The sequence below is a fragment of the Mesocricetus auratus genome, unplaced genomic scaffold, assembly GCF_017639785.1.
Source record: "Mesocricetus auratus isolate SY011 unplaced genomic scaffold, BCM_Maur_2.0 Super-Scaffold_100045, whole genome shotgun sequence".
Classification (NCBI taxonomy): Eukaryota; Metazoa; Chordata; class Mammalia; order Rodentia; family Cricetidae; genus Mesocricetus; species Mesocricetus auratus.
In genome coordinates this window covers 6,534,948-6,556,817 of record NW_024429222.1, presented here as the reverse complement: position 1 = coordinate 6,556,817, position 21,870 = coordinate 6,534,948, and the positions used below count along the sequence as shown (strand labels likewise).

Here is a 21,870-nt window from a genome sequence, read left to right as displayed (position 1 = left end):
TTAGGAAGGTAGTCTGTGTATTGATCACTGAGAACAAAATTGTCCACAAATATTATGAAAAGGAAGGATTTTTAGGCTTTACTTTAGATTATGGAATCAATATCAGGTCTTCAATTACAAATAAAATAAGTGTTTAAAACTATTGGGCTTTGTTACTGTGTAAGTACTATTGGGTTTTGGTATTGTGTAAATCCAATCCTTATCAGTAGCCACCCTCAGTCTTTAATATCTTACTGAAAATTAAATATGTGTATGTACTTAAAAGTTATAGAAGTCTATTGTGTTGTGTTGTGTTTTGTTTTTGAGATAGTGTTTTACAGCCTTGACTGGCCTGAAACTCACAGAAATAACCTGCCTCTGCCTCCCAAGCTCTGGGATTAAAAGCATGTACCACTATGTCAGATCTAAAAGCTAATTTTCAATATATTAAATAGCTTATAGAGAAATGAACTGTGAAGTTTTCAAATGACAGGGTTTTTTTTTAGAGGATTTGTGTTTGTTTTATGGTTTATGCTGCTATATCCTAGCTCGCTAACTCAGAAAAAAGTGTCCTAATCATATTATATTCACTGAATTGTTCTAGTTTTTGAGTCTGTAAAAGAATACATATATATTTGCAAATGCAAGAACTTATTGCTGCCAAGTTAGTGACTAAACCTTGCACATGCTCAGCATGTGCTATGTGCCACTGAGCAGTGGTCCCAGATCGGGTAGCCTGGCTTTTTCAACTGTGAGGCTCTACAGCACTCAGAATAGGAATTAGAAATCTTTTGAATCAGTTCCTTCCTATATTCTGAAAAAGTGACTGAGTCCATGCTAGTGAATACAGGTGTTGCTCAAATCCCTAATACTATACATGAAGTATTAATCACAGAGATGCTCCATCTCACCCAAGATCATTGCCATGAACAATGCTGTAACGTTTTCTAAAGAAAAACGGCGTAATTTGCAGGTCAAAGTGGGGAATGGGTGAAGTTAGAATGTGATGGTACATGCCTGTAATCCCAGTACTTGAAAAGTAGAGGCAGGAGGATTAGGAGTTCAGGGCCATCCCAGCCACATGGCAAGTTTGAGGCTAACCTTTGCTGCATGAAAACCTGTTTCATAAAACCAAAAAATAAGAAAAGTAAAAAGGATGAAAAATACGTCAGTTATTTAGTATCAGCAATTATCAGTTTTTAGAGACTATTTCAAGAGATGCTACAATTAATTGCCTTGGCATTTTTTCAGAAACTTCAACTGCACGAACCATGAAGACTCGCCAGGCAGTGTCACGTGTCAGTCGTGAGGAACTGGAAGACAGATTTTTGCGTTTGCATGATGAGAACATTTTACTTAAACAGCATGCCCGCAAGCAAGAGGATAAAATTAAAAGGTTATGATAAAAAGCTTTTAGCTTTTTTTCTTAACTCTGTAAAGTTTGAAGGATATAGTTTTTTATGAACTTAATTGAAAGCCCCACCTTCAATCTTTTCTGGAACAGGCAGGTTGTAAATAAATAGAATTTTTTAAAAATGGAAAATCTTACAAAGTATAATAATAAACCAAGAGGATTGTGTTTATTATGTCTAAAGTTGCTATTTGAAAGAACACAGCTAATAGCTAAGAGTGCCATGAGTATATTAGATCTATAAATAACTTTGGGGTTAATATTTATGACTTAATAAGTAGATAGCCAAGCATCTGTTTTTTTAAATGTCATGAAAGTTTAAAAAGTAGTTAACTATTCCAACTTGATAGAATGTGTGCTCCCTTATGACTTGGGATTTACTAATGAAAACATCGCTTATATCTGGGGCATGTTTAACGTCACTTGGGTTAGTCTTGGTTCTGCATTTATTTCCAACAGTCTCTACCATTTCTAGAAAAGCACATTGTCACTTGTGATGGGCATGTGAAGAATGTATGTAGGGATGATGTCGTCAGAGTAATTTCTCTTCAGTTCCTCTGTCCTCAGAAATGCGGTGGCCATTGTTTGAGTGCCAGGCATTGAAAACAAAGAGTACATACAGATCTGTATTCAGAGTCACGTTCTAGGAAGGTGGTCTCTAAAGACAGATGATGATTCTCTGCATAGAAATGAGTCCATTTCACGTTCTACCCTGTAGACTTAGTTTCAGACCCACCAGCCAACCCAGGGCAAGGTCCTACTTTCGAGACCTAGAACTGGATACTTTTAAGATATGCCTGGTTCAAAATAATAATAATAATAATAATAATAATAATAATAATAATAAATAATGCCGGGCATTAGTGGCACATACCTTTAATCCCAGCACTTGGAAGGCAGAGGCAGGCTGATCTCTATGAGTTCGAGGCCAGCCTGGTCTACAGAGAGAGTGACAGGACAAGCTCCAAAGCTATGCTTGGTTCATTTCTGACCAATAGCACACCCAGGTCCACCAGCTAGAGTGAGACCTGAAGTCTGTGACCGCCAATTTTTTTTTTCTTTGTCTACATGATTGGGCAGTAAAAGAATTGAATTCACAACCTGACCTTATTAGTAATTTGTCCTAACCAAAATATAAAACCAGCTTAATTAATAACGAACCACCTACTTTAATGAATGGGGGTTGGGAGGACTGGGCTAGTAGTCAGGTTGTATATACGTGTTCTGTTATCTTTCTGTGGGAGTACTTACTGAACATAGATGTAAATGCCTTCTCATCCATACCCACTGACATTGATTGGCCTGATCCATGGATAGTGTCTTCACATTTATCCTGAAGGTGTGAGTTAGTATCACCTTTTGTATAAATATGGATTTTATAAATTGTCTTTTTAAGTAAGTACTCAAACCTTACACATAACTTATAATTTGTTAATAACTTAAACAAATAGAAAATATTCCTATGACTAAACAAACACATGCAGTCTTACATATCCTAATGAAGTTTACTTGGAGATCATGTCAAGAATCTGAAGACACTGTCAGTATCCTTCTCTTGCATTAAAAAATTCATTTATCATTCTTCAGATGACTGATTTTTATATGAAATCCATACCTTTCATTTTAATGTAATCTCTGTTTCTAAGTGCTAATCTTCCTGTAGTAAGTATTCAGATATTTAAGTGGCTTCTCATTTGGATGAATATATTGTTTTTATGGATAGGCCATTGAGCAGGGCTCAGGACTTTTACCTTATTATTACTGAGCAAGGCAGAATGTGGTTTTGTTGGGTGATGATAGCTGGTTAGGTTTCCCAATGATAGATCATCCATAGGACTAGGTGGAAAAGGAAGTAATCCGCTGATTGCTAGGATGCTTGTGGTACTCTTGGATCTTGGTTTTTATTATCCAATATCCCTTATAAAGCATGCTTAGTGGATGTGCCTCAAGGGAAAGAGAAAACAATCTTAACTGATTATGTTATGCATAGCTCTCCCTGATGCCACATGCTGTAGCCGAGTAGCCAGAAGTGTAGATAGACATGTATTACTACCGCATTTACAGAAGACTCTGCTTAGAGGGAAAACGTTCTATGACATCCCAAAGCTATTAAGGGTTTTTTTTTTATTTCACTTTTGTTCCCTTAAGTAAAAGCTTCTGTCCATAGCCATACTAAAATAAAGCAAACCCCATTTAAAGAAAAATGTAGTGTGTTTTTATTTCCAATCTCCTGTCTGGGTCTTTATAAAAATAGATTCACTATAAACTAGAATCAGCTATTGAAGATGTGCGACCAATTTTGTAAAGTCTTGAACTTGTGTCTCTCATCAAAGCCACCTTTTCTTTCTTGTCCTGCCAAGATTTTTCCATTCTCTGTCAGGCATGTTTTCCATGCGTGTATATTACATCACCCCCATGTGCCCATTCTGTCTTTTGTTCTGTCTGAGCAGTTTTTATCAAAACTTGAAAGAGGCAAAGGTATAGGTTCCTGGGATGTCAGTAGAACAATTTATGTCAAAAATTTTAAGTATCATTAAAGTGATATTTCTTGCATGTAATTATTTTTTCTGAAATTAAACACAAACATTTGTTGAGCACTAACCAACATTTAGTGTCATATTTTGATTTACTTAGAAATTTCCGTTGGATTTTATATGTGTATATCTGAATTCTATTATATTTATGATTTTTCCTTGTCCTAGTCCTATAGAAATATAAGATACTATCCTACCTAAATCTGCATAATCTTAGCTCACTTTTCAAAAGTTCTAACTCACTGTGGATTGTAGACACGGCCCACCACATCCACACTCTGTGACTACATTTAAGTGTACCCAGTGTTCCTATATAAGGTCATGCGTTAAAAATTGCATTTCTGGAACATATGGGGTAAATATGTGTCCTCTCTTTACTAACCTTAAATGATAAGCCTTAGGAAACTGCTATTTGTCAGTGCTATAAAGCAGATTGTTGCCCAATGGTTTCAATTATCATCAAAGGATTCTTCACAGGCAGTAATAGTTACATCAAAACCTGAAATTTATTATTCAGGTTCTGCACTGAAGTCTTCACAGTGATTATGTTCCTTTCAACAGAATGCATTTTATGCTGACTTCTCACATTCCTTTTCATCTTTTTATTATTTCCCTAGAATGGCCACCAAGTTAATACGGCTAGTTAATGACAAGAAAAGATATGAGCGGGTTGGTGGCGGCCCCAAGCGGCTGGGACGAGATGTAGAAATGGAAGAAATGATTGAGCAGCTGCAAGAAAAAGTTCATGAGCTTGAAAGACAAAATGAAGTCCTCAAAAACAGGCTAATATCAGCCAAACAGCAACTCCAAGTCCAGGGGCACAGGCAAACTCCGCACAGTCGTGTGCAGGCTCGAATTAACACTGGCCGAAGGAAAGCGAGCGCAAGTACAGGCTTACAGGAATGCCCCAGGAAAGGTAAAACATTCACCAAAGACTGGACTTAAGTCTAAATCTGTTTCCCACTGACACACACAGTTTTGTTTCTTATTCATGTTTTCACATGTCTTCAGAGGGGGTCCAAAACAGTGAGAGGCTTGCTTTTTGCAAGATCATAATGCTATAACAAAGACGGTTTTATTCAGGAATCCCTAGGTCATTCTTCATTTATTCAGTTAAACAATAACAAAACTTACAGTAGCCCTGTACAAAACTAAGAGCAATTGAGGTTGAGTTGAATGTGAGTTCTTGACCCTGCACTTTGTAGCTGGTGAACGAGAATAAAATGTTGATTTCCTTTGCATGTAAAAAGTACTAGAACCAGTGGTTACAAAAGTCTCTTCATCTTTAAAATAATTATGCCATCAGTTTCTTCACACTGAAAAGAATGGTGTAAAGCCTCTCTATATTACAAAGCAATTGCATAGACCAAACCAATTTAGGCATCAAGCCCAAGTCCTTTCTGCCCACAAATGAACTTACTAAAATGAAACCAAAGGCATATAAATATCTTAAGTTGCTGTTTTGAAAATGACGCTTCTAGAGAAGGAAATAAAATGCTAGCTCTAATTGATTTTTTACTAGGAATATGCTTCACAGAAATATCCAACATCTTTTGTAGTATTAAAAAATGATGTAAGCCTTTAGTTATAATTCATTGCGGAAAGGGAAACACCATATGAACAGAAGGAGAGAAAAAAAATTGTTGTACTTTTCTTTTCCAAAGCAAAATGTTAGCGCTGTCTCTTCCCTAGATAGTGTGCCTTTGAAGTCAGGACTGCCTCCACACGGACAGGAGGCAGCTGCAGGATGAAAGGCTTAGCTGTTGCCAGCTATGTGAGATTGTGGTAGCCTTTGGGTATAATCAAAGAGAGCACAGCGAATTATAAATCAGAAAACACACTCTGCCATGAATTGTCATTTTATATGGAAGTCAGCCTTTGGCCTCTCAGCCTCGTTTTCTCCATCTATAAAATGGAGTAATAATAATGCCAATTTAGGTAAGAGAAAGGAAAGTGGACTCCTCACTGAGGGGCATTCCCTTAAAAAGTCATGTCCTCTCTGAACCTTTTGTCACCTAGAAATGCAAGTAGACGAGATGGGATAGGAGGACTGCTAGGTCTTTTATGTTACGTAAAAGTAGTGCCCAGACATCACACTGATAGGGCAGTGTTAAATTGCTATCTAAACCAAAGGCTTACCCTCCTCTCTATTATAAATGTTTGTTTTAAAAATGATCCATCGAATATCTGTCTCTAAAAACATAACTTACAAACTTAAATATGTCCTTGTATCTGTAATCTCTTTGTGATTTACAACTGCTTCCCCATTTTTAGTGTCTGGGACAGAAAATATCACACACTGTAGTAAATGTTGAATACTTCAACATGGTGTACAAGTAAACCTGAGGGGTCATTACCAAAGTTAATCTTCAATATGCAGTACAGTCTTCAAGGCTGATTTTGAGACTGGGACATGGGCCCATTTTTTAGAGCTATCTTGGGTTGAGAGGGGACTGAACGAGAAGCCCAGACCCCCTCTGGCTATAGGAGGCGTCTACCCTAACTGCTGTGGGGTGCCGTCATTCTCTGTTTGTGCCTTGAAATAAATGATGGCAAGTACTGGCTCAAGTGTGATTGACATTATGCAGACACAGTTCTTACTGCAAAGAACCACTGAAACAAGAACTTGTGTAAAGTATGTTTGTCTTTAAAATACATCCGTTAATGCCCATGCATGGTACAAGCCTGTGATTCAGCACCTTGTACTCAGAAAACTGCAGCAGGTATCTGGAAAGATGGCGCAGTTGTAAGAGCACTGGCTGATCTTCCAGATGATCTGGGTTCCTTTCCCAGCACCCACATGACAGCTCACAACTGTGTGAACTCCAGTTCCAGGGCATCTGATACCTACTCTGACCTCTGTGGGTACCAGTATACACATGGTACACAAACAAAAACCACCACAATGTACACGCTACACAAACAGGCATTGTACATATAAAATGAGGAGGAGGAGGAAGAGGAGAAAAAAGAGGAAGAAGAGGAAGATAATGATAAATTATTCTTTAAAACACTAAAACAAGCTGGATAGTGGTGGCACACAACTTTAACCCCAGCACTTGGGAGTCAGAGAAAGGTGGATCTCTGTGAGTTCAAGGCCAGTGTGGTCTACAGAATGAATTCCCAGACAGCCAGAAACATTACACATTGAAACCCTGTCTCAAAAAAACAAAGGGAAAAAAATAGACTAAGACAAGAGAATGTAGAATTTGAAGCAGTCCTGGACTACATCAGAGAGGCACATCAAAATTTAAAATGAATATGCAATAACCGTTAGTTAGAAGTAATGACCAAAGTTACTAATTAATAGCTAAATTAGCATGTGGCCAAATTTTTAAATCTATTCTTAATATGGTCTTATAACTCCACTACTAATATTGAATTTCCTCATGATTGTGTAGGGAAAGCTTGAGTTAGTATTATAGCCCACTTGTATGACTGGCCAGTTGTGGCACAGCAAAGTCTGAATGTTTAGGCAGATTCTTTCCTATGCTGTGTGTAGGCTATGGCAGTAGATTATGAACACATCCCTAAGAGGGAGGGAGGAGGTCCATCTTCACCTGTCAACTTACAAATAATGAAATCCCTCATCTCCATTTGAAGTCTGCATCATTTGTTGCACTTTACTTAACTCTAATGAATCTAGAAATATAAAGTGACATATGTAATTAAAAGTATGTCTGAATTTTAACAAATGAACTGTCCTTGTCAAACTTTATATACCGTTTTTTTCCTTTAGGATGAATGTCTCCTATTGCCCAGACTACCACAGTCTGCCTGCCTCGACCTCCCTTTAACTTTCTATTGGAAAAATGCTGAAGGATGCTGCTTTCTATTAAGAACTTTTCTTGTTGGTGATTCATTCTTAAATCACCTGTTTTACAATATGGATTTTCTTACTGAGGTTGAATAACCAAAAAAGATAACAAAAATTAAGGGATGTAGGATCAAGGATGTTTATGGTTAAATATAAAAGATCATTATCAAAACCACTAGAAAGTAGCTGGTGAGATGGTGCTTTCCACCAAGCTCAGTGACCTGAGGTTAGTCACCAAGACATATACAGTAGAAGAGATAACTGCCTCGTGAGTTATCCTCTGACCTCCACACATGTACTGTATCACATGCACTGAGTTACTAAGGTCTCTCACTCTGTATAATGTCTGGGTGAGGGTCTCTGTATCTGTTCCCATCTGCTGCAAGAGGAAGCTTCTCTGATGGCTAAGCAAGTCACTGACCTATGAGTATAGCAGATTGCCAAGGAAGTCATTTTATTGTTATGTTCTTTTAACAGAACGGTAGTATTTGATATTACCCTAGGTCAGATTTTTCTCTCCATACTTCAGTTTTTATTATAAATCCCTGAATTTAAAATGGTGGTTCTTTCAGAAATTGGGATAGACGTTCTAAATTCCAAAAAATTTATTTCTAGATGGTTTCTTTAGCAGGACTGTTCAGTGGGCAGTACTCTTCTGTGTTTTGCATACTGCCTGCTGGTGGCTGAGGACTAACACCCCTTAGCTTGCACTTCTGTTGCTCTGTTCTGAGAACACATGTAGCCTGGTGTTTATTATAAATATACTTTTAGCAAATCAAGGATCTGTCTTTCCGTACTTTCTTTCTATGATATTTTACTACTTTATTTTTAGGTATAAGATTCCAAACTGTAGATGAAGCAGAAACTGCACAGCCCACGCTTACAAAATATGGCAACAGTTTACTTGAAGAAGCCAGAGGAGAAATAAGAAATTTGTATGTATTCATTTTCGTGGTCACTTTAGAACTTTGTATATTGATTATGTCTTATTTTGATTCCCTCCTTCTCCTTTATTGTAAACAAAATTGGAGTATGTATAAATAATTTGCTTTACTAAAATACAGCTAGTTCTATGAAGTAATAACAGATATTATATAACATGTTCTCAGTGGATAGTTTATCTGTCTATACTGATGTCAGGGCTTTAGTTCATTTTACCACCAAAGCAATGGCCTGAACTTCAGTCACTTCCAATAGCCTCAGCTTTAAAAACATTTTCACTCCCATAAACTTAGAGGTCATTTTTTAGATCCTGACTCCACCCTTTGGGGGAGGAGGGAGGCATTGAGAGGAGCGAGAAATGACTTGAACGTTTGGAGGTATCTGATACACCTAGATTTCAACTCTTGCTTTCCTGTGGTTCTGTGAGGCATGCATTCTGCATCATGTTATGGTTTCAAAAGAGTTTCTTCTGCCTCATTCATTTTTCTTCTAGTTCATCTGTGCCCAGTGGTTTCAGAATCTGAGTGTTGCAGATGACTTTAGGCCTTTACCTCAGTCATCAGAACATCAAATACAGAGGAAAGCATTACACTAAGAATCTCAGCTTTAGAACATTGCTGAAGAATAAGATGATACAGGTTTGAAATGTTTTCTTTTGAATGTTTTAAATACCAATCACACTAGCAGTCACCTTTTGAGAAAATAAAAGACTAAATGTTTTCTCATTCTTTGATAATCAAATGAAAAGCCAGGGCTTATAGCAGTTTACCAGGACTCACTGTACTACTGTACGAGTATAAAAGAACATATAAATTATGTGTAGAGTATCCAGTAGGTGATCAGTACATGCTTAACTGAATTCAACCACAGTCCAGTCTTTTGTCCAGAACAGTATCTTCTAAAAGGCCATCTCTTGAATTTTCGCAGATGTAAGTCCCTGTCAACACATTGAATCTGCTGCTGTTTCACTATATGTAGAGGATGTGAAGCCACTTTATTCACTTCTGCTTGCCCTATCATATTATAATGAAGAGATATCTTTGCACTGGCTTTAAATACTATAAACGTCTCCTCAAACTGCAGATTCTTATCAAGATTCTTTATTACAGGGAAAATGTCATTCAGTCACAGAGAGGCCAGATAGAAGAATTAGAACACTTGGCAGAGATCCTGAAAACTCAGTTGAGGAGAAAAGAAAGTGAAATTGAGTTGTCTCTTCTTCAGCTTCGAGAACAGCAAGCTACAGATCAAAGGTATGTTAAAACCAAAATGTCACTGTAATGTGCCCAAGATTATTTTTAAATAATTTATCATGAACCGTAAGATGATAACTCTATCTAAGCTATTTTAAAACCCTTTTTCTACTTAACTTTCTTCGGGTAGAAATGCTGTAGACCTACTAACTGTATCAAGTACTCCTGTGAAGAAGGGGTGGTTTTCCCTAACTGTCCTCCTGTTTAACCCACTGTCAAGACTTGAGAAGTTTACCTCATTTGATCATAGCTGCTCTGAGAAACATGGGTAACAAGAGCTGAAAGGTTGTACTGTTTGTAGAAGTCCAATCTCAAGGGTTTGTTTAGCCTGTGGTTCCACAATGCTTAGCAGTTTGTAACCACAAATGGATGTCATGTCTCCTGTACTCAGTTTATAAGCAAATCTGATGAGTGTTATGGTTTATGGTCCACCTTGCCATCATTGAATTTTGGATGTTTTGTAAGATAATATTTTTGTTCACTACATCCTTTGTCAGTTTTTGCTTCTAATCCCATTTGTTCCTTTGTGTGTTGGCATTGTGCTTTGAACAAGACTCCTGTTCACAGTATCTCCTCGGTTCCCTTTTTTCTCTTCACAACCTGTGGAACCCTCCTGTATATATGACTCCACTTCAAAGATTATTACTCTCTTACCAATCTTACTTCATCTAAACGGACACTTTTGTTTCCTTCAATTAGCTAACCCTAGCCACACAGTCACTCATCAATAGTTGAGAATGTATCTCTATGTCCAAGAAAATTAATACTCGTTCTTTGGTAGCGTCTAATAGCCAGTTTATATTCAGACTTGTCTAAAGACGCCTCTCTACTGTTATTAGTGTACCCCAAATAAAATCTACACATTGCTTTTGGTAGTGGTGTCTCTTCTATTTTCCCACGTATCTTATAATGTTGTTAAAATCAGACTTAGTGACTTGACTTTTATTTCCCCTTTCTGAACTATGCAATACTCTGGTCACATTCCTTTTTTTAAAAACCCAGTAAAATTTTCTAACTTTTCATTTCAGATAAAGTGCTGAAATATCTATTCTTTAAAAATAAGAAAGAGGGTTTTTGTGTGTGTGTGTGTGTGTGTGTGTGTGTATGCACATGTGCACACACTCATACATTCATGTGGAAATGCAAGAACAACTTAACAAGAGTCACTAGGAATTCAGCTCAGGCCATGAGGCAGCATGGCAGCATGTGCCTTTTCCCACCGAGCCTTCTCGTCAGCCCTCATCCTCTCTCAACAAACTAACCCTGCACGGTAATACATGAAGGATCTATGGAAATACAAGAAATAGTAGACTTGAGGTTTTTTTTAAGGACTATTTTAATTTTAATTTTATTTTGTATGTATTAGTGTTTTGCCTGCATGTATATCTGCACATCATATGTGTACCTGGTGTTCACAAAGGCCAGAAGAAGGTGTTGGATCTCCAGGAACTAGAGTTATAGGTGGTTGTGAGCTGTTATAATAGCACTGTGAGTCAAACCTGGTTCACTGATTCATTTCTCTCGCTCCAACTTGGTTCTTTTGTTTGTTTAAGTACACTGGAAAATATATGAAAAGCCTTAGATTTAAAAGACTAGTATAATTTCTAATTACACTAAAACTATAATATGTAAAACTATATTATATAAGAAGATCCTAATGTCTTATGAAATTATATAGTATTCTTTTAGCATAGCCTAAGAAAAATGAATACTTTTGAGAATTATATGTAATTTAGGAGCATAATTATAATTCTGGCTTTATATCAATTTGAATAACTAAGCATTGGCCATGTTCCCCAGAGAGAACTGCTTTAGACTCAGCCTTCTTAAGAAATAAGGATAGTTCATAGTAAAGAACAGAGGCCCAGGGCTCATATTAGAATGTGTTTTATTCATATTATTACCAGCATCTCTACTTAAGCTATTATCTGAATAGAAAATGCACTGTGTGTCTGGGAACATGGCTCAGTCAGTAAAGTGCTTGCCATGCACGCACGAGGATAGCATCTGGATCCTAAGCGCCCATGTAAAAAGCCAGCCATGGCAGCATGTGCCTGCAGCCTTGAGTTGTGGAGGCAGAGATAAGAGAATCCCTGAGCCTAGACTCGGTGGCTAGCCACCAAGCCCCAGGTTCAGTGAGAAGCCCTGTCTCAAAAGTTAAGGTGAAATGCAGTTGAGAAAGATGCTAAGCATGGACCTCTCTCTCCTATACATTCATATACATACACACCAATCCCGACACGCACACACTTTTACTTGGGGCAGTTCAGGCTTGGGATATCAACTATTACATAAAGGTTATCAGGGACTACTTTTCTTATTACATTCTTCAGGGTGCCAGACATTAAGATGGACTTTTCTAGATGGATTGAAGAGGAGCTCCACAGGTCCTCCAACCCTAGATACAGCAGAGCAAAAGGAGGGTGGCAAACCAAGACCACATGCTTTAATACTGTGTTGCCAACAAAAGACAGCGTTTACCTTGAAATCTAAACCATGACCTTCCACAGTGGCTAGATTATCCACATAAGGAGAAGCAGTCTCTTTTTATCACATCAGCTGTTAAATCAGGAATAAAATGATGAGCAATGGAAAATTACTACAGAAGCCAAAGAAATAAGCTAGTTAGTACCTTACCTCAGTGATTTTATAAAACTGAAAATCCTCATTATTTGCTTAGAAGGAAAGATAACTCTGCTGAATAGCATATTGTTTCTTGAATACAATTTTTGAAACTAAAGAAATAAAATAAAGGTCTTCAAGGCTTTTTAAAATTTATGTTTACTTGTAGTTCAAATTTTTATATGTAACAGCAATTTTTGAGGCTAATGTAAAATTATTAAAAAACTTGGGGTAAAATGTAAAACTTGGTGTAATTTACTGTAGAGAGAAATAGCAAAATGGAAAACATATTTGAACTTCTCTTCCACTGGTACATTATTTCAGATTTGAAATTCTAGAAGTCTGATCTAGTTGTTAGACCCCTTGTTCTCAAGCATTAACCTAACGTAGCCGTAATCTGCAGAGTGGCGGCACTTGATATTTATGGCAAAGAGCCTTTCATAGAACAGTACAGAAACTCTCCATAGTATGTGTTTAATAGACCAGTTTGGTTTGGCATCAGCTTGACATAAACTTTTGGTTATCCAAAGCCCTTAATTGCTTTGAAGTAAAATCCCAGGGCTGCTCTTTTTTATTAAAGTCATGTTTTTTCCTGTTGTTGTGGTCTATTTTGGAAGACTGAGTTGTGATTTTTGCATATGTTCTACATAATGCCTCATTAGCAAAAAATCTTGTATCATTTACAAGTAGCCTGAATGTCTGTTGTTTTGAACAAAAATCCATATTAAAATTTAAACAATATAAAAATGCACATTTTCTGCTTATTAAAAAGGCTGTCTTAAATTAAATGCAAAGCAGTAACTAGTGAACATATGTATGTGAACATTTAAATCAGAACAGTTTTACCTTTTATTTACTTTTTCAACTCCAAAAATATTTATACCCTTAGCAAATGTGTAACCAGTTTGTACTTTCTTTAAAAATAAATATTAGGGTACTATTTATCTTCTTAATTAAAAATCATGTAAGTGCCATTATGTCCCAAGGGAGGAAATGTAACCCATATATGTTTCAGACTCTCTGACTTGCCCCGTTCCCTTTGGCAGACAGCAGACTGTCAAATCTTAAAACTAAGAGGTTCTTTGCAGCCGTGCATTATAAGAAACAGCTTGGCCTCTGGGCTCTCTTCCCTTTTGCAGAGACTTCCTAGCACTCTAAATTCTCCCCAGCATTTTGACTTGGTAAAGCAGTAAACCTACCGAAAAACAGAGCGGCCGGGTGAGCGCTTGTGCCTTCTCCTTCAGCTCCTCTAAGGAGCCTGCTGCTGCACTCTGCCACTGCACAAACCCTTCTCCTTCCATCCCCTCCTTTTTCCCTTCCCTCTCCTTCCTCCCTAATCCCTTGCCTATTTCCTCTACCAGCCTCTGTCCCTCCTTTCATCCCCTCTTTCTCAGTCCCTCCGTTTCCCGTTTGAGGGGTGCTTTTGTTACTTTACCCAATGTACGTCTTCCTACATAACAGTTATTCAGAACCTTTAATGAACAACACAGTAGCATCACTTAATACTCAGTCCAAATCCATATCCATTTTCCCAGTTGTCTAACGTCACTTGTAGATTTTGTTTTTAAGTAGTAGATTTTATTTTGTTTTGTTTTCATTTAGGATGCAACTGAGGATTGTGTATTCAATGCCATGTCTTTTAAGTTTCCTTTATTCTAGAATAGTCCCTGCTCTTTTCCAGTCCAGTGACAACTGTTTGCAGAATACCCCTCAATTTGGATTTCCCTGATTGCCCAGTCCCCTAATTTAGAGGGCACATCTGGTTCTCTGATGGAAGGATGTGGGGGCCCGGGAGATCCATGCAAACATTATTATGCAGGGAGATGATATGTCATTTTTAAAATACCTTCAGGTTCCCCTGTTGTCTTGAGTAACTTAGAATGTGTCCAGTGACAAGTATTATACCCAAATACCACATTCTTTTGTCCCTGTGTTTTATATTATTAATACTAACTAAGGATTTTCTGAATAGCAGCTGAACACACTTTCCAGTGCTTATGGAAATTGTTGCACACATAACTAGTGAATTAGTGTGCATATGACAGTGCAGGAAAAAGGGAAATTGAGGAAGGACTATTTTAAAAGGAAAAAGTAACTTAAAAGAATAAAAATTAGTTTTTAAAACTAGATGTGACTGTTGACTCAGTCACTTAAACACTTTGTCCAAATTCTTTATTTCTCTAATAAATGAGTAAAGAAAAGGGTAAGAGGTTCCCTACTCTGTAAACAAGTCATTTATTCCTAAGACCTTCTATATCTGAAAGATTTGCCTACCCGATAATTTCCCTAACTTTCCAAATGTTTTCATTTTGTTGTCATCAGAACCTCTGTCATCCCATTCGTTCTTTCTGATCATTGTGAGATAACCTGTTCATGTACTAGACTGGAGTAATTGTATACAACTGAATTTTTAAAATACAAATTTTTTGTTCACTTTTGCAATATTAGTAGCCGGTAAATGCACTAGGATTTTGGAAATAATGGCTAAAAGGTCCCAGATCCCCATGGCTGTTACAATAAACCCCCGATTGAAGTCTAGTAAACTTGGTCCTAAACATGGCCATCTCTAGAAAGTGAGCCAAGATTTAGGTTATTCTTGCCCCTGGCCAGTTCTGAGGATTCCCCCTTCTCCTCATGTGAGAAACTTTGTCAGATCTGTCCTGTCCTGTCCTGTCCTGTCCATTCCTTTGGATGGTGACAGTAAGAAAGTACTTGAGTGCTGGCTTGTTCTTTGCCCCAACACCAAGAGAATTATGCTGTAGCAAGTTCAAGTTACATAGTCACGTGTTCCTTAATGCAGTCTTAAGTCAAGGAATCGTCCGTATCCATCATCATAAGTAGCAATTTTGAGCAAAACCATTACCATTTATGTCTATTCTTGACAACTTTAGGGAAGGTTGCTTCTGTAGCCATGTTCAAAACACCCTTACTTGTGTTTTGTTTTGTTTTTCTCAGTTATTGGCTACCCACATTTCTTTCAACAATATGATAATCAAGTTTCTACTGCTGTTTAGAAAGAATATTAAAACATGTTAAAACTCCGATTGCTTTAGCTTGGACTCAGCAGCCTAAAACAATTACTGGCAGTGATCCCTTCCATTCTGTCTCACAAACATTTGACCTCACTGCTTCCTAGAACCTCACAGCATAGCTTCTGTGTGATGGAGTCTCCCCCATCCTCTCTAGTGTGCTGTGCATAATCCTTACTGTAGCAAGGAGTGAAATGCTGGTAGGTAAGCTGGGGAGGCGAGTGTCTGGGGAATGCAATATATGAAACTCCAACTGTGGCGATGATTTCTGCTTTCTTAAGCCTTCGTATTAGACCATGCATTACATAGCTCCACTGAAGGTTCTCTTTCTCCAGGGTAGCTGAGGTTTTAAGTTTCTGGATTTATTATGGCACCCAGTAGCAAAGCTGGAGTCAAGTGTTTTCAAGGCTTCCACGCGAAATTCTTTCCTCAGAGTTTATTGCTTGACTGTTTCAAATTATACAAGAGAAAGTTGGCACACAGGTTGTTGAGCTGGGTTACTTTTTTCAACATAAAGTCTAATTTATTTCAGCTTGTTTTTAATCTAGAGAGGAGCCAACAACTTTTCTCATAGTTTCAGAAGATCCAATCATAATTCTAAATCTTATCTATGAAAAGAGAAAGCAAAAAGAAAAATAAGGTCACTGCATTCTCCAATTTAACATTTTGTAGTTTTTCAAACTCCTTGTTGAAATTTTGAGAAATGTACTTTTACAAAGCATTTAATTAGAACTCTTGATATCTGTCTGCAGGCTATTTTACTGTACATACTGAAGGTTATACAAATAGTTGCACGACTGTCAGAGTCCATCTGAACGTTGCCCTGTGCATAGTTCTTCTGCCAGAACATCACCATCCTGAAGACTTAGTACTATATGTGTAAAAAGAGACAGTGTTATTATGTAGAGGTCTCAGGAAACATTGCTGATGCTTTCCTCCTACATCTCTTCCTCAAAGGAAGCCAACTGTAGGTTTTATTCACAGGCATCTAGGTCTGGGACCAGCTGCTTAGTAATACCTGTTGCTCTCTCTCACTTCTAACATCCTTAGCAGCCTTTTGGGACATTTCTTTTCCATCCTGTCACCTCCACCCCTATTCTTTACCCCAAAGTTGATCTATGTGAAAATGCTGAGTTGTTTATCGGGTCTGAGGTGATTTGGCTTTACACCATGAACACCATGCCACAGATTTCATGGTACTAATTTTAATGTAGGTGTACTTTGTATCTCTGGCCAGTACTTGTGACAGATTATCATCTTCAGATTATTGTAGTCAGAAAATATGTAGTCAGAGTAATCAGAATACTTGCTACCTGCAAAGCCCTCACATGGAGAGCTTTGCATTGTCTAGACTAGCTGTGCTCTGTGGTAAACTGAATTTGTACTTAAAATGCTTATTATTGCTGTTTTCACATACAGTTGTGTTCATGACTAGCATTGAGCATTATTAGTATAAAATGCTCTGCCTCTTTTCTTACCAATATTTTGGAGTCCATACCCCAATGCACTTAGGGCAATGCTGAGCAGAGCTCTCTTCAGCCAAAATACTCCAGTGTTTAAAACATTTACTCTCCTTTGCAATACAAGAAAAATTCAGCATCTGATTTTGTGATGCTATGTGACTGAAGTAATTGTTGAGACTTAGTTACTTGTTATTAATATGAAACTACAGTTAATTTTAAAATATATTTGATTCTTCTTCGAAATTTTGTTTTAAAACAAAATATCAGAGTCATTACCTAGATTTGATCCTTAACGCCTTCCCTCCCCCAGTAAAATGAGCAAATGCTGAGACAGGTTCTGGAGAGATGACTGACCAGTTAAGAGCAGGAGCTGTTCTGCCAGAGAGCCTGGGTTCCAGTCCCAGGACCCATCCTGGAGCTCAACCATCTGTAACTACAGTCCCAAGACCCATCCTGGAGCTCAACCATCTGTAACTACAGTCCCAGGGTGTCTGGTGCCTTCTGCCCTCTGGGGTCACCAGGCACACACCTGGTGCACAGACATACATACAGCCAAAACACGGGTAATACAAGATTTAAAAAAAAAAAGACTAAGACAACAGAAAATATAACAAAGAGTTTATATTGTTGAGTCACATTCTAAGCTTCTGTATCAGTAGATGCTACTATACATTATTCAATGGTTAAACCAGTAATTCTGGGGAAAGTAAGTAAATTGTATCTTGATTTCACATGGTTTTTCATATTTTCAGTGAAAACAAGCTTGAATATTTTCCTTATTTTTATTTAAAATATGAAGAAATGTGTTTTCTTCCTAAAGAAATGTATTTCTTCATATTGTATTTTAGTGAAAAATGTAACAACAAGGAAAATAGCAATAAGCACACTGTTGAACTGTGCTCAGAACTGCTAGATAAGTTGTTTTAGACACATAATTATTTTAACATTGTGTTAAGACTGTGCCCTGGGAAAGATCCAGGTTCTTGGACTTGTTTATCTTCTGTGTGAGGACAACTAACTGTGCAATGCCAAAATACAATGAACTTTCAAATATCAAAGAGGAAAACTGAGTATTTCAAGTCCTCAGCTGGTTTACAGATGTGTGAGCTTTGTAGTGCATTTGCTGGTTCCACAGGGCCTGTGACAATGTTTCCAATATGTGAATACTAGGTAAGCCTTAGAAGTCAAATCATTTAGTTTAAATGCTGAAATAATTTTCTGAATTCAAATTTTTTACCTTTATATTTTTTAAAGTGAAGTCTTAAAATCGAGGCTTCACAATTTTTTTAAAAAGTTTAAATGAGGCATTAAATTAAGAACCTTTTTTTCTGTCAGGAAAATAAATGCCTTTTAGGGACAGGTATTCATTTAGATTTGTGATTAACCTTTAACAAGATCTTCCTGTTAAATTCTACATTTGCTTTAATCTCAGTAGGAAAAATACAAAATAGTATTGCAGCATATAAGGTTTCTATATACCCTGTGGACATCAATAATCTCTTACAGCTAAAGGCACATCTGCAACATATTTAAATGCCAGCTTTGGGCATTATTAGTATAAAATGCTAAGTCATTTTTTTGGAAATATTTTGAAAAGTTGAAACTCCAAGAGGAAACTCCAATAAATGATAAGTGTGTGATACTCTGTGTGTGGAGGGAGTGGAAGGGAGACGGTGCCGCCTCTTCTGCACTTGGGACCTAGCATGGCCGCCCTTTATGGGAGTGTGGGGTTTGCTGGAGGACACTGCTGCCTGAAAACTACGGCTTCATGCAGTCTTTCGGGACATCCGAAAATAACTTGTCAGTCTACACTATCAGTGTGATGAAGCTAACATTGCCATCAAGTTTGGAAACTCCCTTCAAATTCAGAGGGTCTATGTATGCACCTTCCAGAATGGATAGTGACTGGTTTTAAATAATTTAACATAAATTACAATAATATAAAATTTTAGACAACTTAATTATATACAGGTAAATCAACCATAATTTTCTTTGTGTGTGTGTGTGTGTGCTTTGCTTTTCCTTTTATTTATATTATTAACTTGTATTCTTTTTTCTTAAACACAACTTTGAAGGTCAAATATTCGGGACAATGTAGAAATGATTAAGCTTCATAAACAACTAGTGGAGAAAAGCAATGCTCTTTCAGTCATAGAAGGAAAATTTATTCAGCTTCAAGAGGTACTGTGATAATTTATTTCATTCACAGATGATGAAAAGAATTCAAAAATAGTATTCAAGTTGTACTTTTAGTAATGGTCATAACACTAAATCTTTATTTTAATATTTGTTTTATTAAATGTGAATAGTTTCTCTTTGCCTGTTGTTCATAACAGTTACTAAATAACCACTTAGGCTTTTTATAAATAAGTAATTTTTACAAGTGCATCTGCCATAAACCCCCTCATGCCATGAACATTCTTTTTCATGTCCATATTCCTGAGTTCGTATACTAGGCCTCCAATACTGAAGATGTCTCTGTACTCGCATGCATAGTCACTTTCACATGTGTACAGTAGAGACTAGAGTTACAAGCTGGTCAATAATTACAATAATTACAATATTCAATTTTCTTTGATGTAATTTTGTTTTGTTTTGTGTTTCTTTGGTGACCACCATTATCAGAAAATATTTGAATACCCATGATATCAGTTGTCAGTATATTTATCTTAAACCTTGACAGTACAGTCTGACATGTTTATGCTTCCCCATCTTCAGGACGGTTTTCAATTGACTGTAGGTACACAGGGATATAGCCTCACAGAGCTGCAATTTATTGGCATTGCATAATTAACAGAAGTCCTGGAATTAATGAACTCCAAAACATTCCAGATGATCAGAATCTATATTAAGTCATGCTTTCTTTGAAGTCCAGAGACAAGGAAAGCTGTACATTGATGTGAAGTACAGGGTCATATGTTGCCTGCTTCACTATTGAAGTAAGTAGTTAAATACCTTTTCAGACATAGCCCAAGTGATACCTTCCAACCTATGGAAACCTCCTGTAAATCCAAGTATGATCACCGTCCAGATAGGAGCACACATTTGTAGGAGAAGAATCTGTTTTATGAGCGGGAGTGTTACTTCTATCAGTATGTAGATGGGTCCCTTTAGACTAAAAATACATGTGGAAGAAAGCAGTTTCAGAAATGAGGATTAAGAGAGGAACTGAAAAAATGATTTTACATTCTCTTCTCTGACTATCTTGATTCCCATGTAACAGTGACCCCTGGTGTATTCGTTCAAATAACAAAAGTACAAGTGCCTGCCACAGGACAGGTACATACATCTTTTGAGAAACAGTGTATGAAATAGGCTTGAGAGGTTGAGGCCAACAGCCTTGATGACATGGGGCACTCAAAGGAAATGCTGTAATAATACAGCAGTAATGAAAACTAATCATAAGTTTTCTAATCTGTCTTAAAGGCCAGATTTCTTTTAAGTGGGCTAAGAAAGCCTTCACTAGGACTTACACAGGTGAGGTATTTCATGTTATGATCAAATGGGGTCTACAAAAAGGCTTATTGTAATTAATAACCTGTTTATTTACTTTTTAAAATATGGCATTAAAGTATATAAAATTGAATGTAAATAATTTTCACATACAATTTTTACAACTTAAAGGTTTATAAATACTTTTGCAGAATTAAAAAGCTTACTTATTTTAAAATTCAAAGCTAACCATTCAAAATTGTTTATTTATAGCCTGATAGTAAATCTTTTCAGTTTCCATGTCAGTGGCCAGTGTTTGTTTTTTGGGTTTTTTTTTGACACATGCAGAAGCAATGTTAGACCAACCACTGTAGCCACAGTAAAAAGGGGGAGAAGTAATTGCTAAAACTAGTTTACACCAGTCAATACCAACATGTCAAAGCATGGGGACAAACAAATAAAGGGAGACAATGTATGTTGTGTGAGTGCTAAGTGGCCCTCTTTTTCCTTGTGTCACATGGACAATGTTTTGACTTGAAGCAAACTGTGCAGTGTAAACATCAGGATCATGCCACAGATAGACCTGCAATTAGTTATTCAGAGTGTAATATTTAAAAAGGTTCAGTTTTTCTCTCTTTGTTTTGTAGAAGCAGAGAACACTCAGGATCAGCCATGATGCCTTGATGGCAAATGGAGATGAGCTAAATATGCAGCTTAAAGAACAGCGTTTAAAGTGCTGCAGCCTTGAGAAGCAGTTGCATTCTGCAAGGTTTTCGGAAAGAAGAGTAGAGGAGGTGAGCTCCCAGACAGTGGAATCATTTGTTGCCTGATAATTCTTCTGCAACTGTTTTTGAAAAGCAAAAGAGAAACAGTACAAAAATTGAATTTATGTCAAAATCCTGAGCTACGTATTTGGCATTTTGAATGCAGCGGAGTAGAGTACGTAGTACAGAATATAAATGGCAAACTAATCCTTAAAAATGCCCACAAATGTGGTTTATCTAGGATTAAAGAGCCTGGAGCAAAACAAAAGGTAATATCACATGACCTAAAGAATGGAGCTTTCCTAAATACAATGTCTTAATCATTGAGACACAAGAATGAAATTAGAGGGATGACATGTTCCTCCGGGAGATGCTATGCTCTACTGTGTCAGCAATTTTGTAAAATTACCTTCTTTCTGGAAAGTTGTTTGAAAACTTACCATTCCATTACTGTTGCTGCTCATCTGTCCCAACTAGCACACTGTGCTTGGTTAAACTTATTCTAAGGAGAGCAAAAATGGAATGGGTGCTTACATTCTGTCCTGAACCCAGGAGAATCTTCTCCTGTCTCTCACTGGCATCAAAAGAGAATGTCAGCAACAGAGATGACTTTTAAGTTCTCTA

The 21,870-nt window shown here is 37.1% G+C and overlaps 1 protein-coding gene across 4 annotated transcripts in view; it reads left to right on the top strand.

Moving 5' to 3' along the window:
- Rpgrip1l (RPGRIP1 like) overlaps positions 1 to 21,870 on the top strand; it is a 92,875-nt gene that overhangs the window by 3,644 nt on the left and 67,361 nt on the right. For all 4 annotated transcript variants that reach the window (XM_040735284.1, XM_040735282.1, XM_040735283.1 and 1 more), the window contains exons 3-8: positions 1,231 to 1,375; positions 4,542 to 4,840; positions 8,574 to 8,676; positions 9,793 to 9,936; positions 19,126 to 19,231; positions 21,130 to 21,276. In XM_040735284.1, coding sequence (XP_040591218.1) covers positions 1,231 to 1,375; positions 4,542 to 4,840; positions 8,574 to 8,676; positions 9,793 to 9,936; positions 19,126 to 19,231; positions 21,130 to 21,276 — 944 coding nt within the window. The remainder of the gene's footprint in view (positions 1 to 1,230; positions 1,376 to 4,541; positions 4,841 to 8,573; positions 8,677 to 9,792; positions 9,937 to 19,125; positions 19,232 to 21,129; positions 21,277 to 21,870) is intronic.